Here is a 17,627-nt window from a genome sequence, read left to right on the forward strand (position 1 = left end):
ATCTTTATTAAGGATTACTAATATATTTTATAATATATATTAGTGTGTTTGTTTTTTATTATACATTACATTAGTGTATAATATATTACACATAAAAAAAAATTTGTCAACTCAAACTTTCCAACTGAAAACAAACTCGAATGTTTTTTTTATAAATGATCTGAACATAAAAGTACAAAAATAAAAATTTTTAATACATATTTTAAATTATTAAATAAAATTTAATGTGTAATGTGTTATTAATTTGTGTTTCACTAATGTTAATAGATAAGCCCCTTTTTCGCTAGAAAAAGTATATCTTTGAAATATAACAAGATCCTGTATAGCCCCGGTTTTTAAAGTTATTTAAGTTTTTGGGGAAATTAAAAGAGTATAAAAAGAATGTAATTATATGATATATACAAATTAAATTGTATTTCAATGAGAAGTGATTAATTACAATTTAATACAATTTGTGTGTAAAATATGTAATTAAAAAATATATACTGTATTTGCCACCACTACGTCGCGCATGCGCTAGAAAGAGAATCCGTCTATCGTTGCTGCGTTCCATTTGACGTTCGCGATGCTTCTCGAATCATTCCATCCTTGTCGTTCACTGAAAATCAAACAAAGATAGTCGATGCTACCAAGCATTGCGAGCGGTAAGTGGAACGCACACTCGTGTTGATTCTTGTCAATAAGGAAGAAGAGAGAGAAAGAGAAACCGTTATTTAAAATGCTATTCACAGTCGATGACAAATTACGAATTTTTAATGAGGAATGCAACGATAGTCGAGGTATGAAAGGTGTCGATCGTACGAAGGTTAGATACCATCTATCGAAATGTTTTGTATTTACAGGCTGTTATTTCGCAAATTTCGAGAATTCGAATGAAATATAAGGAACATAACCTGCACAAACCTTACTTATGCCTATTCGTGCAAATATTCTCGATTCTATAATAGGAAAGATCCTGTTTGATCAAAATGTTGGAGGGACTTGTGGCTTGGGTGCTGAACAATTATCTTGGCAAATATGTAGAAAATTTAAACACGGATCAGCTGAGCATTGCTATGTTATCAGGTGAGGTTATGTTACGCTACCCATTTTAACGCGTAAAATTTTTCAAGAAAATCTATATCGTCTGATCTTTCAACTATATATAAATGTTTCAGATTTATTGCAAACATATATAGCGTTTATATAATATATTAAATAAATATAACATTTATGCTTCTCGTATATATATCATTTTATTAAGACTTGTGTAATTTTCTAATTATTTTATTTTACTTGTATTTATGTATATTATGTTGATTAATCTGTTTAATCGATTTATTTCCATCTAGGGGAAGTTGAATTAGAAAACTTACCCTTGAAACGCGAAGCTCTGCGTCACATTGGGCTACCAATGGAAATTAAGGCTGGATTTATCGGTAAAGTTAGATTACAAGTGCCAGTTAGACAAATAAGGACTGCATCATGGGTGATAGGTATAGAGCAGCTTTATCTAGTAGCAGGACCAATTAATTTGGATGAATACGACAACGAACAGGAGGAACAAGCAATATTAGAGTATAAACTCAGTCGATTAGACGCATTGGAAGCGAGTTGGAAAGCCGACATAGAACATGATCCTGGTTATTATGCTTCGAGTTACAGTTCGTGGCTGAATTATGGCACATCTTTAGTAACGAATATCATCGAGAATTTACAGTTGAACATTAAAGATGTTCACATTAGATATGAAGATGGTGTTACATTCTCAAGTGATAGTGGTATCGCATTTGGCATTACAATTGGAGGATTAACGGCTCAAAGTTGTGACGCTAGCTGGATACCTGGTTCTACGTCTTGGAATCTTACGGATGCATCTTTTAAACTAATGGAACTCGATAGTCTTTCCGTTTATTGGAATCACGTAAAGAAAGATCAACTTTTCGGTGGTCTGAATCTAGGTGATTTAGCTATTGCCATGAACGAATCCAAAAATGCGACGAAAGGTCACATTTTATCACCTGTAAACGCAAGAGCACATATTAAGAGAGACAGAACTGTACGTCCATTGAGGTCTATTAATAAGCCACGTATCGTAGTGGATTTACTTTTGGATGAAGTACCATTGTCTTTGACAGACATTCAATACGAAGAAATGGTGAAATGCATCAAGGAACTCGACCGCATAGATCGTCGTAAGCAACAGTGGCGTTGTAGGCCGGCAACCCCCGTTAAAAAGAGTTGTAAAGAGTGGTGGAAATACGCAGCTAGGTGTCATCTCGGCAGAGATACGCTTAAATCTAAACCAACTTGGAACAACCTTCTTCTCAGAGCCAAAGAGAATGTTAGTTACGTTCAAACGTACGCTAAATTATTAGGCACGCCCACTTCAGTCTTGCAACCGGAAACAAAAACTTTGAAAGAGAAGGTCGAGAACGAGCGGACTTTTGACGAACTCCGGGTGTTGAGAGAACTGGCCATGCACAAGGTGAGACCCGCAAACTCGCAGCAGGAATCTAACACGAAGGTGCCACAGGGACGTGGCATGCTCGAGCAGTGGTTTCCGCAATGGTGGGACTGGTACTCGAAAACACCTCACAGCAACAATGGAACGCAAAACGGAGGTAGTTCGACTACCTTTGATGGAGAATTGCTGGACGTTTTGGCGGACACTATGAATGACGATACTCTGGTACGTCGTGACACGGTATTCGGACAGTTTAATTTCGCTCTAGTGCAGGGTGCTGTATCCTTGTGTACCGCGAAAAATGGCAGTGACTGTACGAAGACTGTGATAGAACTGAAGTTTGAGAGAGTAAATTTGAGTTACGAGTCGCGACCCAGATCCGGATCGCACAAGTTCTCGATCAGTTTAGGCGCATTATATTTACACGATTTTCTCACGGAGAATTCAACGTTTCCCATCTTGGTGCAGCCGCAAATCGTGTCTAGCACTTCTTCACGCGTCCGTAATTTATCCTTGGAGAAAGTGACGAAACAAACGCCACATCATCTTTTCGAATTGGTTTACGAGAAGAGGCCATTGCATGTCAATGTGGATCATTTGCTGCATATGTACTCGCAGTCTTTGGACGTCGTGTACAATCCTACTGTGATATACTGGTTGATAGACTTTATATATAAACCGCATCGATCGGCATCATCTAATCAGCAATTGCAGGCGATGAAGCGTCGCACGAGGAGACAGCTGATCAAGAACTGGGAGCAAATCCTGGATGGTGATTTTGTATATCGTTCGTCGTGGGATCTGCAATTTAAAATCTCTGCTCCACAGATCTTGTTGGTGGAGAACTTCGTCGATTCTAACGCGGCCGTGATAGTGGTTGATTTCGGCAAGTTACATCTATCGAACTACGCCGATCTGAATGAAGTGATGCTGAAAACGGAATCTATCAACAGCGATGATGATGATGATGACGAGGAAGAGAGATACGAGACACCTTGTTCCACTCCACCAGGCAGCCAGGAGAATGGTTCTCTGAACGATTTTCAAGCTTTATCGGAGACGGAGTTACATAAGAAATTGTACGATCAGTATTCTATTAATCTGGTGGACTTACAGGTTTTGGTAGGTAAAGCGAAGGACAATTGGAAACACGTTCGGATGAGGAGTATGTCGACTCTGCACTTTCTCGAGCGTTTCAACATATCATTGCAAGTCGAACGACGTATCTTTACCACTTCGGATCCTAATTTCCCGTCGGTTACGGTATCCGGTAATCTGCCGAGATTGGTGGTGCACGTGAACGAGCAGAAAGTGGGCGCGATACGTTTGATGTACAATTTACTTTCGAGCTTCTCTAACTCGGCCGGTATCCCACAGACGGAAGTCGTTAACGTAGAACCCGAGAGTCCCAGAAAGGAGGAGAATCTAGATCGTTCGTTGAGTCATGCGGTGATGGTGCAATTTATCATTGATCAAATGGCTTTTGAATTGCAGTCGAGAGGTCGCAGCGTAGCGGAGCTGCAAGTATCTGGAGTTCGAGCAGCTCTCAGCAAAAGAATGGCAGATCTAAGCGTCTCTCTCTCCGTCCACGGACTGCTTCTGGTCGACGCTCTTCAGGAATTCGGACCTGACTTTGAATTATTGGTGGCCAGTCACAAGCACGTTGGTATGGACAGTATTTCCGGCAGTTTGAGAGACTCGGAGCCAACGTCTCCTGTCTCGCCAGAGTCGCCCGAGTCGCCAGACTTTACAAGGCCACCGCGACTAACTTCGCCTGTAGCTCTAACCAACGCATTGTCCACCTTGATGAGCAAAAACAAGATTCCACATTCGCCTAGAAATAACTCGTCGGTCTGCTTGGAAAAATTGGACTCGGAAGCGCTGATCGTCCTAGAGTTGACGCTGGTGGATGACTGCACGGAAAACTTAAGAATGGCGAACATACAGTTCAACAATCTGGATATTATAGCCAATCAGGAGACGATAGTAGAACTGCTGGGCTTCTTCCGAAGGATATTGCCGCTACAGAAATCGCGATCGGCATACGTGAACCGCAACGACTCCTTGTCGAGTCAGAATACAGAGACGAGGTTGACGTCGACAAGAACGGAGATTACCTTCGACTTTCATCGCTTGAACGTGCTTCTTTTGCGCGCGGTCGTGCATGATAATCAATTGGTTGGGCAGAAGATCGCTACGGCAACTATGTCGGACGCGCGCATACAAGCGACATTGGCCGCGAATACATCCATTTCAGGTTCTCTCGGTGGTGTACAGGTTCTCGATCAAACGCCAACTGGAAAGACCCATCAACGGATAATCAGCGTGGGAAGGGATCCGCTGGCGGACCCGCCGCATCACCCGCTCGAGCACTTCAGTGGTTTGTCCGACGATGAACAACCGGAAGCGTTCAGGTTCGTGGTTAATCGAAATACCAAGCAAGCTACTAGCGAGGAAGACTGCACCGAGATCGATCTCGATCTTACGATACGCGTGGCCAGCGTCTGGTATACTCACGCACCTCATCTGATATCGGAGTTGCGTTCGTGCGCCGACGAATTCAAGCAGTACTTGAGCAACTTTGCGCGTCAGATCGGTGCAGCCGCTACAGACATGGCAATCGGTTTGGTGAACGCTGACGATTGGACTATTCAGCCGCGTAAACGATTACCCAGCGTCTCGATCGATCTAGATAACACGAATGCATTATCATTGAGATTGGACGTGCTTCTAGAAAGCCCGGTGCTCGTGATACCGCGCTCTTCGCATAGCAAACAGGTATTCGTGGCTCACTTAGGCACGATGTCACTGCGACACGAACCCAACTTAGGATCCATGGCGAAGCATAAAATTACATTGGAAGTGCGCGATATGAACCTTTATTCCCTCGAAGTGTCTATCAACACTGGACAGTCGCAAAACAACCTACCGATGAGGGCCGAGGAGATGTACTCGTGTAAGGAGTCCGGCAGGCCGATACTTCATGACACGACGCTGAAGATTCTAGTGGAAAAACAGAACACGCTGACGCAGAGTATGAATTTCCTGCTGGACATTGACGATTTTACGAGTAACAGCCCGATTGTCCAGGTGAACGGTGCCGTGATAACGCCGTTGAAAGTATCTCTATCACGCGGGCAATACGAGCAACTACTCGACACCTTTCACCGATTGTTCTCTATGCCCGCAGTGACTCCTACGGCCGCGGTCTCGACGGAATACGACGATCCGGACGGAGCGTCCGACTATTCGGATAAGCTCGATCTCTGCGTGAAGGTCTCGTTCGAGCTGCCCATCCTCAGTGTGGAGCTGAAACAGGCGCACTCGGAGCAGCCGCTGGTAGAGCTATCGATGCGCGACTTTGTTGTCAAATACGAAAAATTGCATCGGAACGAATCTAGCGTGCAGGTCGCGCTACGTTCCCTACTGATGGAAGATCTTTTGTGTCCGATCGGTTCGCGGCATCGCTACATGATGCAGTCGTCGGCGCCCGCGCGCGCAAAATTGCTCACGGGCGCTTCGAAATCGTGTCCGGATCTCGCCTTCACGCGACAGTACAAGAACTTTGCCCTCGGTCGTGGCAGTTTACCGGATCGTCTGGAGACGGATACTTTGTACGGCGCCATTCCGCCTCATTGGCGCAGAAAACCGACGATCTCATCGGCCGAAACGCCAAACACCCCGCCACCCTCGCCGGGCGGCATCACCAGCGAAGAGAACTTGGTGCTAATGAGTATCACCATGACGCGACCCGATGAGGGGATTGTTTCAGGAGAAGATCAGTTTTATCGGAAAATGGTAACCGTGGACTTCAATTGTCTGGACTTAGTGATAAGTGTGGAGTCGTGGATGGTGGTGTTTGACTTCTTTGGGATTGCAGGCCTGTCTGGGACGGCGAGTACCGAACCCCCCACGCGTCAAACTACGCCGGATAGCGATAGCGTTAGCACAGGTAGCAAGGTAGACGACAATCTACCGGTGATATCGGAAACCGAGATAGAAGTGAGGTCGTTGACGCTGGTGTTGACGCAACTGGAACGCGAGATAGCCAAGGCCAACGTGTCCAACGCCAACTTGCACATTCTCAAAGCAGTGGATGGCAAGACCAAGGTATCGGGATCATTGGGTTCGATGTCATTGCTGGATTTAACGCCGCATGGTAGATTCTACCGCGAGAGATTTCTATCGTCCGGCAGGAAGGCGCTGAATTTTCAGTACTCGAGCTATGCCGACTGCGAGGATCGACCACACGATGCACGATTGAAGCTAGAGATGTCCGCCGTGCATTACGTTCACACGCAGAGATTCGTGGCGGAGTTGCAGGCTTTTTTCGGTCATTTTTCGCAACTGTGGAGCATCATGAAGAATCTGCGGGCTGGCGCCGGTGCCGTCATAGACATGAACAAGCGTGGTACGCGACTGTCCTTGCAATTGCACGCTGGCGCACCTGTGATATTGTTGCCGGTGAGTTCTAGATCCGATGAATTGATTCTATTGGACTTAGGAGAGCTCACGGCGCACAACAGATTTGACACGTCAACGATCGTTCCGGAATGTTTGTTAGACGTGATGCTGCTCGAGCTGGTCAACATGGACGTGTACGCGGCGCGAAGATTCAAGTGCGACGACACGAACTTGAATGAAGACGCAGACACTTTGACGGTGGGCGGCTTTCTCGTCAAGAAAATGGGCTCCTCGCTGCTCACAGAGAAGTGCCATTTGAAACTGCGCGTCGAGCGGAATCTCGACACTTATATTAACCGTGATATACCCGATCTCAGCGTGCACGGTATACTATCAACGATGGATTGTGCCTTGGATCCGGAGCAGTACATGTTGATTCGTGGTCTTTTGTCCTACAACATCGGCGAGAATTTAGACGATTTGCGTCTTCTTGTACAAGACTTGAATCACACAGTGGAATATGCGATTCCGGCGGCGGATAATCACTTGAAGACGTGGACCCGATCCTGCATAATCCTCGAGCTGGTGAACGTGACGGTAAAATTACACCCGAGTCATAACATCGCAGCGTTGGCATGCATCAACTTCATCAAATCTCGATTGACGCTGGATTCGCTGAGCGACGGTTCGCAGGACATTGATCTTGTGTCGCAGGAGATTCTAATCGTCGACACGCGTTTCCAGAATGAGCCGGTTGATCGGCAGTGTAATGTGTTCACACAGATCCTGCAACCGTTTAGGAACTCGGCCGACGCTAACGTCAAGAAGGACCTCGTTCAAGCTGAAGTGCATCATCGGAAGCGCAAAGCTTATTCGGCGACTACCATTCTATTGCACAGCATGCGACTGACTGCCATTCTGGACTGGTGGCAGGCCGTACGAGACTTTCTGCTGCTAAACTCGCCTGAACCGGAACCTATACCTTGCACTGCTCAGGTATCAATAGTTAATCAAGAAGCGGAACTCGACACCGCCGTAATCATACCGTTTGAATTGAAGATCAACATCATTGATTCTGAATTGGTCATCGTCGAGGACACCGCGATTCTCGACACGAATGCGGTGATTCTCAAAACTACTGCTGTTCTATCGTATCGCTCGATGTCGCAGGAGGGCGAGAAGCCACTGTCCTGCAATCTCTCGCATTGTGAATTGTTCTCCTGTATTTTAGGTCTGGAGAACGAGACTGCCTTGTCGATCATAGATCCGGTTGGAGCAAGTTTAGAACTAACTCAAGACAAATGCCTAGAGATCCAATTTCAACCGTTGTGCGTCCGATTAAGCTATCACGACGTGACCATGTTTTCTAGAATGTTGAGTTCACTTCCCAAGCAGACCTTATGGGCAAAACAGAGATCGAGCGAAACAACAACAGAGGGTAGCCAGATATTAGTGGATAGTCAGGTGTCGAAACTGGCCAACTTAGGTTTTGCGGAAGCCGACTGTAAGATCGCATTGGATCGCTGTGATGGCCAGCTGGACGACGCTGCTCTGTGGCTTACGCAGAATGCGGAACCGACAGGTCCCGAGGTTGCGACCGCAGCGACGACCGACGACTCCATCTTCCGTACCGTGGAGTTGGAAGCATCTTGCATCCGAGTCTGCATCATCGACGACTGCCGCGACGCGGACGTGCCACTACTGGAGATCACCCTGGCGGACTTTAGCATGCGGAAAATAAGCCAGCAGCCTGGCTTGCTGTCTGCCACCTTTAGTGTAGATTATTACAATCGAGTGTTGAGCGGCTGGGAACCGTTTGTTGAGCCTTGGCAAGCAAACATTGAATGGGAACAGGCGCTCACTGGCTCGCTGGAGTCAAAGAGACTGTACGTATCCATCAACTCTGAGGATTCCGTGAACGTGAACGTTACCCTAACGTTAGTGGAGCTCGTGCAACTGGTTAAACACAATTGGACGCAGGATTACTTGTCCAACGATAGTACGATCATCGATAAATCGGCGACGAAAGGACAAGTATATAGACGCCGATCGCCCTTCGTACCTTTTGCCTTGAAGAATGATACCGGTTGTAGACTCTGGTTTAAAACATTTATCGCCATCGCGGACGATATGATAGATATCAACAAAACGTCATCTCAAGCGAAAAAGAACGTCTCGAACAAAGACGACACGTGGATAGAGGTAACTCCTGGAGGTACAATGTCGTTTACATTCGAAGGTAGAGGCAAGATGAGACATCACTTCACGCATATCATCAGAAGGCATCAGATCGCGGTTTTGATCGAGGGATGGAAAGCGGTGGATCCTGTGACTGTCGATCGCGTAGGCATTTATTTCAGACACGCGAATGCTGACATTCCCGGATCTCAGGTAGGGCAACTTTTCCATTTTATATTTCATGCTCTAATCTATATCTTTTATATTTCGTTTCTATCTCTTCATATAATGCTGTCTATGTCACTATATTCTTGGATTTATTTAAAAATATAATAAATATTGCAGTAATAGTAACAACGTTCAGTTTCAGACAATCACACCGAAAGCTAGAGTCGTATTCGCTGTAGAATTGGAAGGATCCGCCAGGAAATTAGTCACTATTAGATCAGCACTCCAGGTGTCCAACAAGCTAGCTCACCCGATTGAGATCAAGATGGAACAATCCTTGAATCAACTGGGATGTCGGTTCTTTTTTATTTATCGCGATTCCTTCCTCGACGACGAGTATTAAATCCAAAATCAAACTATCATATTCTTCTAGATTTACCGCTGACCTCGGCTAATACTGGGAGAATCCTACAAGTACCGGCACAGTCGGTGATGTCTGTGCCTTTGACGCATACTGGGGTGCAAATGTGTTTCAAACCGCTCATCTCGAACTATCTGTTCCAATATTGCGTGGAATCTGTAGACTGGACGATAGTTAAGAAACCATTGGAAGTGACGGAAAGCTACATCACTTGTCGAACCAATCAACATAACATATTCAGGTATGGAACGAACTTCTGATGAAGATCGCCGAAACGATGAAAGCTTAACGTTTATCGACTTTTTTTGCAGAATGTGCGTGGCAGTAAGACGAAACAATTATCCGCTCGACGATGTGCAAGTATTGCCGGCGCATACAATCACGATAATGGCTCCGATAACGCTGACGAACTTATTACCGTACGAACTAATGTACGAAGCAGGTGTAGAAGGCGGCAGAGTCGCCCCAGGTTGCAGCGCGGATCTGCATTGCGCCAATCTAATCGAGCAACTGGAAATTACAATTCAATTGGACGGTTATCCGGGATCTGGAATAGTATGTACACGATGAATAGCGTCCGTAGCATATGATTTAACTATCGGAATTTATACCTATCAATAGCTTTGTTTAATTTTTGCATTATTATGTTTTTAATAATTTGAAATACATTGCGCATTTCAGATAATATTACCACCGAACAGCTGTTCCTTCACCGCTCGTCTCAAGCTACTGGATTCTGCCAGCAGGATGCTGTGCTTACAAGCGGCTGTGATCGTGGAGAAGGGTTCAGCTGTGCAAATCAATATCACCGCACCTTACTGGATCGTAAACAAAACTGGTTTACCGTTGGTGTTTAGGCAAGAGGGAGTCGGCATAGAAGCAGCGGGACAATTTGAAGAACATGAAAGAGCGAGGATGGTAGCGCCGTTACTGTTCTCGTTCAGCGACGAGGAGGCTAGTAGGACATTGTCGGTGAGAATCGGCACCGAGGTGCATTCTTATGGGATACCACAATGGTCTCAGCACTTTCATCTACAGCCTGGCATTCATGTAAGTATATCTCAATAAGATACTTATTTTCATTTTTATTATTTTAATATATAAGCGATAAGTGTATTTACATATCATACAAATTCATGAAAGTCGCAATTAATAAAACATGTCTCAACTATCCTTCTGTTCGTTCTTTACATTTCATAGGTTCATCGTTTGAGAATTAGCCTGCGCGACGGTAGGCCCGACATAGTCTATTTGATCAGTGTAGCTACTCGCGCCGCAAGAGGAAGATACAGAGCTACTACAGTAGTCACATTATCACCGAGATATCAATTACACAATAAATCGTCTTATACGTTGGAGTTGGCTCAAAAATGTTTTACGACGACTGTCGTAAGTTTGCAGTTAATTAATATCGAAAAAAAAATGACTTGTTTGTTCAACGTTATATCCGTTTCAGTCCCATCCGGATGCTCAGGCAACATATATAACGACCATGCCCGATTGTCACATGCCTTTTCACTGGCCACGGCTGGACAAAGACTTGTTGCTCTGTGTCAGAATCACCAATGTACCGGATTGCATGTGGTCAGGTGGCATCAGATTGGACGACAATTATTCATTGACTATTAATGTCAGAGACATAATGGGGAAAATGCATTTTCTACGGGTGGACGTGGTGCTACAGGAGACTACCTACTTCATTGTATTCACGGATGCTGATACTATGCCGCCGCCTATAAGAGTAGATAATTTCTCGGAGGTTCCGTTGATCGTTAATCAGGTACATCTATAATACTTTACTCGAGTACTGCTTTTAAATTCCATATAATATTGATTTATTTTTCCTTTTATTGTTTTATAAATTTTATGTTTGTTTCTTTAATCATGTTAATTGGTTATAAATCTGTAAACGTATAGATTGGAGTTCCCGATAATTTGCAATGGACCGTGAGACCTCACTCGTCGGTACCGTACGCCTTAGATGAACCAATACAAACTGCCGGTTTAGTGTTAACAGCACCTGGAGGCGTGATAGCCTCTTACGATTTAAATATACTCGGAGAGGGCAGAGGGCTGACTTACGAAAACTTTATTTACATCGCGTTCACGGGTAATATATGCTAAATAGAGATAAAACGAGAAAAATCAATTTCGATTTTGTGTATGTACATTGTATATGTAATAAATATCGACTTTGTGATTTTATTCCGACAGGCACCTTCAAGACCGATTCCGATCTTGGATCAGGCGAAAGCGACCTGGACCCGCTGGATGTGGAAACTCAGAGATTAGTTTTGGAAGCTGGCCCTGGTGGATGGGTCGCTTTACGAAGGAAACAGTATGGCGATAGGGCGCAACTTTGGAGAATGACTGGTGACGGACAACTCCAGCACGAAGGTAATACATTAATCAATTTCTTTAAAAAAATTATAATAATGATACTTATGCTCGCGCATTACATCGTTTGCGTAATTTTAATGGGACAGGTTCTAGTCCACCAAGGGACAAGCATTTCAAAACTCCGGACACGATATTCGTTTTGGACATTGCGGGCACCGCGCCGCAGCCGTTTAATTATTGCGCCCTCGCCTTGAAGAAACCGGATCCTAGGCGAAGGTCGACGCAGACCTGGCGATTCACCGATGATGGACGTTTGTGCTGCGCGCATAAAAATATGTGCGTTCAGTCGAAAGACGGCTTTATGGGATTATACGAAGGTTGGGACGCTGCTTCCATATTTGCACGTATTTTCTGGTCCAATGTGCTTGATGATTAAAATCTATCGAATTATCCGCGAACGCTATAAATTTCTTTTAATTTCACGCGTTTCGTCATTATAATTACTTTTTCTGTTATTTTGTGTTGCTTCAAATTGATTCGACATATATATTATTTATTTGCGAGCTATTAGTTCAGTTTCGTGTGTGATATAAATCTAAAACTTTCTGTTTGTAAATGCAAAGCATAAAAGCTAGTAAGATAAGTGTACGGTATCGTTGGAATTGGCAAAATGTTATTTTTCGTTTTATATTGAATGAATTTATGGTAGGTGCGCGATACTTGTCTTACAATGTTGCATCTATTCTATGATTTTAATTGTTTAGCAATTATCTACGTAATTTTGATCAAAAGATCTTTCTATTTTTTTTCACTATTCCTTTCTCGCTACATTCGAAAAAATCTAAATTGATCATGAATGTTGCAGGCGGCAGTGTCGCCCGTTGGCAAATGTGTACGTATAGTTTCAGAGTACACATTAAAATCGATAATTTTCTATAAGAGCTCTTACCTATAAGTATATATTACGTGCTATAATATCTCTGCTTATTTTGCTCATTTTTTTTCTGCTTACAAGTCGTTTCTGCATCGCATATCTTTCTCGGGAACGTCAAAGCGCGATATAGAAGTCTCTTTTTTTAATGAAACTTTTTTTTCTAAATAAAATCAACTTGTTACAAAGTGAGTCAATTGTGGCGTTATCGTACTCTGGCGTATAATAAAGCTTTCGTATTCGCAAAACCTTTTAAATCGTACAATTCTATCGTGTAGCTATTTTTCATGTAGTTCAAAGAAAGTCTCGATGTTTTTGTAGGGAGTGAGGCGGTATTGGGCCCGCAAATGCACGGTAATCCTCCTCCAATCGAACAACGAGTGGGTAGACAAAAATTACGCCCGGGTTCTGGATTCTTATCGGTCAGAGTGACCACTGACGGTCCAACTCGCGTTTTGCAAGTCCTGGACATTAAGGAAAGAGTACATATCAGTCTTAGTTCATTATATTATTCGTTTCTATTTCATCATATATTATTGATGAAAATAAGAGAATGTTGCATAAATATCCAAATGTTTGTATTAAACTACGATGTTTTATCTGTATTATAAACTTTTTGTAATTTTTAGAAGAAAACGTTTGCCCTACTCGAAGAACGCGACTGGTCGCACATCGCTGTGAGTCACCGGCCTACCCGGATCGACGCCGATATGAAAAAAATGGATTCTAGCGAATTAGACCTAAAACTGAACTTATCGGCCGGCCTCGGATTGTCCATCGTGTCGCAACGGCCGCTGGAAGAGCTCTTGTTTGCGCGATTAGCTGGAATATCTCTGGATATGTTGCAAACCCCATTAAATACTACGTTGGACCTGAGCATCGCCGACGTGCAAATCGACAATCAACTATTTGAAGCGCAATGCACGTCGGTTTTGTTCGTGACACGTTCATCCCGCACGGAAGATGAGTATCGACCCGCCCTCCAGTTGGCTGCAGAGAAGCTGCAATCGAAGAATCAAAACGCCGAGATATATAAACACGTGATAGTGAGTGTCAAGGCCTTGTGCGTACATTTGGAAGAGAAATTTATCCTAAAATTGGCAGCGTTTCTCGGAATTGGCAAGTCGGAATTGGAAATGCCAGTGGACGAGAATGATTTCAAAGCGCAGAGATTTATCTCCGAGGTGTCCGCCGCGCATGCTAAAAGATATTACTTTGGCGCGCTGAAGCTCGTTCCTAATCAGGTATGTGTGGATGTCAGAATATAATATATAAATAACAATGCGCAATTTATATTCACATGGTAATATATGTATATAAACTTTTTTCTTTCTTTTCCTCTTTTTTTTTCTCTAGGTAAAACTTAGTGTACTCACCACGACAAAGTTGCCGCATCATCTGCAAGCCGTAAAGAGGAAATTAGGCTTGACTCTGATCAACTTTGAGAACGCCACTATCGAGTTGGAGCCATTCGTGAAGAAGCATCCTTTCGAAAGTAGTCAATTCTTAATGCATTCCATCGTGAAGCATTACAAAGATGTATGATATAACGCTGCGAATATAATCATTTTTTTTGTTCACATTTCTCTCACATTTATCTAATAAATAAACCATGATGTCTTTTTTCCAGGAATTGAAATGGCAAGCCGCAGTTATTCTAGGTTCCGTGGACTTTTTAGGAAATCCTCTTGGATTCATGAATGACGTAACCGAAGGTGTTTCCGGACTTATCTACGAAGGCAGCGTGAAGAGTCTAGTGAAAAACGTCACGCACGGTATTTCAAACTCGGCAGCGAAAGTGACGGAATCTTTGTCAGACGGTTTGGGGAGAGTGATCATGGATGAAAGGCACGAAGAGGCCAGACAGAGGATCCGAGCAAACACTACAGGCAGCAGCGATCACTTAGTGGCAGGCTTGAAGGGTTTCGGCTTTGGTCTATTGGGCGGTGTCACTAGTATATTCAAGCAGACCTACGATGGAGCAACTAATGAGGGTTTTCCGGTACGTAACTGATTGCATAGATTGAAACATAACAATCTTAGCTAAGAGAGACGGATACTTTTATTTTTATATAAATTTAGTTCACAATAAAAATCCGTTATAGAGTTTAAAAATGATGGACGATGTAAAATTCTAGGGCTTTTTTGCGGGTTTCGGAAGAGGAGTAGTTGGTACGATAACAAAACCAGTCGTCGGGGTTTTAGATCTGGCAACGGAAACAGCTAGTGCTGTACGAGAGACAAGTAGAAGGTAATATAAAATATGTATATCATATATTTATAACGATTGCGCTTTCTGTGAAGTACAATTGACATATAGTTCTTTCTCTTTTACGCAGTGCTCATCGCGCGATACCGAAACGTGATCGACCGCCACGTGTCGTCAGTGGTTCTACCGGATTGCTGCCGCCGTATTATCGCCAGCAGGCTGAAGGCCAAGAGTTCTTATATAGCATTAACAATCGCGACTATTCCGAACTTTTTGTGGCTTACGAGTGTCTGTGCAGCGGTACGGAGAATCTTAAAGTGCTCGTGTCCAACGAGAGAGTACGCGTTATCTCGGGTGGCACGAAGGCCGTGGTAACCCAGGTCAATCTGGCGGATCTTCTGCGTTGTCAGCCGATGCAGAAGACACAAAGCAACAGTATAATCCTGTATTACATAGAGCTGATATCCAGATCCGATTCGTCAGCCGCGGTCAATTTGGACGGAGTTGCTGAGCTGTTGAGGCGACCGAAAGTGCGCTGCGACAACGAGGAGGTGGCAAAACGCGTAAGTATATAATACAAATAATTAATACATTTATTTCTTTCTCGTCACAGCTTCACGTCAAGCTTCACCGATTTAATCGATTCGTTTTCGTCACGGCACCGTAGGTATCGCAACAAATCAATTATGCCAAAGGGATGCACGAAGAACGCAGTCTGACGTTATCATCGTCGGATAATATGTTGGACGACGTACAATACTATAAGTAATCTGCTAGCGCAAAGTGACTGGATTTCGTTCTTATTTCTTACATACGATTCTTTGACATGCTAGTCGAATTTTCCAACTTTTCTCGTAGAATGCACGATCGGATGTGGATGCCTTAGTTACGACGCTTAATGTTAAGTTTAAAAAGACTGATGCAAAGTATCATAATAACTATATAATTATACTTGCCGGCACAAGAGGTACGAGTCGCTCGTAAGCGTAATCGAATTATGGCGAAATTTCGCGTCTTACAGTTGTGGCGCAGATAACGCAGGAATTTTTGATACGTATTAATAACATGTAAAACAAACTTATAAAAATAGATAGAACTCTGAGAAATTTTCTAATGTACATACGCGCGCGTATATATTCTGTAATATCGCATATACATGATTCTGCACGATGCATGTTCAGGGTGTCCTAGAGTCATTACTTTACATCGAGACTTTAGAGTCGATTGTTTTTAAATAAAAACGTACGAGAAATTTTAATAATCTCTGTGATAAAAAACTTTGTTATCTTTTTTAATGGTTTTTAATGATTATTTCAAAGTCTCAGACTCGACTTTAAAATAGATTTTTCTTCTTCGCAATTGTGGCTTGGTTTCTAATCAGGACATGTTGATTTTGAGACACACTGCACATGTATTTATATGTACATATGTATTAAAATTAACGGATTACTTATTTACGAAATGAAGTGATTTAGACTTAATGCTACATATTAGGAGCAATTAAACAAAAATTTTAAATATATGTTTATATCCAGCAAATATAAATATCATAAAACATATTTATTTTTTATGCACATTTCTTTAGTAGCACATGTGTCTCTTCTTTTAATCCTGTTTACATTTTCAGGTTTTAAATATCTTAATGTGCTACTTTATATAGAAACAATGTAAATTTCATCTCAAGGCCGTTCAAGACAATCTGTAACTTGCGACAAAATTCAAGACAGAGTACTATTTATAATTTTATGCGTCGCATGTTTTAATATACGTGTATTTTGATATATATTTTGATTTGTATTGTATTTTACGCATTCAAATATTTTCTATATTACATGAACAAAATATAAATAAAATTCTGTCTTGAAATTCAGCTAATTATAGATCGTCTAAGGCCTTTATACGTACGAATGTAGCATATGATAAAACTGTATAAAATGTACAAAAAAATCAAGTCAGCTCATATTTAAATACTTTTGTAAAGCTGGCATATATGCATGCAAAACAAGAATGTTTGTAATATATTGTGTTGATACCCCTGTTGAGCAGATTAATAAATGTTACATCTATGTAAGAATGACATGAAAACAAATTTTCTTATATTTCGACAGTACGACGGTTGCGTGAAAATTGAACGCAATAGCAAAATTTTGAAAAAAAGTATACAAGAAACACATTGTTACAATAAAATGTGACAATATAATTGTGTTTACTTTAAATTTACATATATAATGAATAAATATATAATGAAATATATAATATAAATATATAATGAATAAAATCGTAACATTATTAAATGAGCATTCGAACTGTCAAAAATCTTTGCAATAACAGCTGATCGTGTTTGAACTGTCAAAATACGTAATCAGCGATCAATCGACATTTCGAAAAGTGACATTCGAGTATCGATACATGTTTAAAAACATGCGCCATATTGTAGATATATGAGTGCGTTCAGAAATTCTACCCGTAATCTCGAGCAACTTTTAATTGACCAATCAGGACAAAGGAATTTTGCCCCTTTTGTTCCGAT

The 17,627-nt window shown here is 42.4% G+C and overlaps 1 protein-coding gene across 3 annotated transcripts; it reads left to right on the forward strand.

The window, feature by feature from the left end:
• Positions 1-643: 643 nt before the first annotated feature.
• On the forward strand, positions 644-17,171 carry Vps13d (vacuolar protein sorting 13D). 3 transcript variants are annotated; one of them, XM_083049825.1, is made up of 20 exons: positions 644-779; positions 843-1,065; positions 1,332-9,241; positions 9,393-9,549; positions 9,630-9,858; positions 9,929-10,172; positions 10,299-10,667; positions 10,818-11,006; positions 11,074-11,397; positions 11,535-11,727; positions 11,832-12,014; positions 12,104-12,334; positions 12,823-12,849; positions 13,210-13,370; positions 13,518-14,132; positions 14,245-14,427; positions 14,519-14,890; positions 15,027-15,139; positions 15,228-15,660; positions 15,765-17,171. In XM_083049825.1, the coding sequence occupies exons 2-20, from the start codon at positions 969-971 to the stop codon at positions 15,864-15,866; spliced, it is 12,132 nt and encodes a 4,043-aa protein (XP_082905951.1). In that variant the 5' UTR covers positions 644-779; positions 843-968; the 3' UTR covers positions 15,867-17,171. The 3 variants fall into 3 exon arrangements, with proteins under 3 accessions (XP_082905951.1, XP_082905952.1, XP_082905953.1); XM_083049826.1 differs by having other exon boundaries at positions 9,399-9,549; XM_083049827.1 differs by lacking the exon at positions 12,823-12,849.
• Positions 17,172-17,627: the final 456 nt, after the last annotated feature.

This window comes from Prenolepis imparis, unplaced genomic scaffold, assembly GCF_030444845.1.
Source record: "Prenolepis imparis isolate NDT839.2.m4 unplaced genomic scaffold, iyPreImpa1.0 SCAF_11, whole genome shotgun sequence".
Taxonomy (NCBI): Eukaryota; Metazoa; Arthropoda; class Insecta; order Hymenoptera; family Formicidae; genus Prenolepis; species Prenolepis imparis.

What these genes read in the sequence shown, in the direction of transcription:
- Vps13d (XM_083049825.1), top strand. Translation starts at nt 969, where the DNA reads ATGTTGGAGGGACTTGTGGCTTGGGTGCTGAACAATTATCTTGGCAAA. An exon ending in ATCCTTGAATCAACTGGGAT is followed by an intron (nt 9,550 to 9,629) that starts GTCGGTTCTTTT and finishes ATATTCTTCTAG; the next exon opens with ATTTACCGCTGACCTCGGCT. An exon ending in TCGTGAAGCATTACAAAGAT is followed by an intron (nt 14,428 to 14,518) that starts GTATGATATAAC and finishes TCTTTTTTCCAG; the next exon opens with GAATTGAAATGGCAAGCCGC.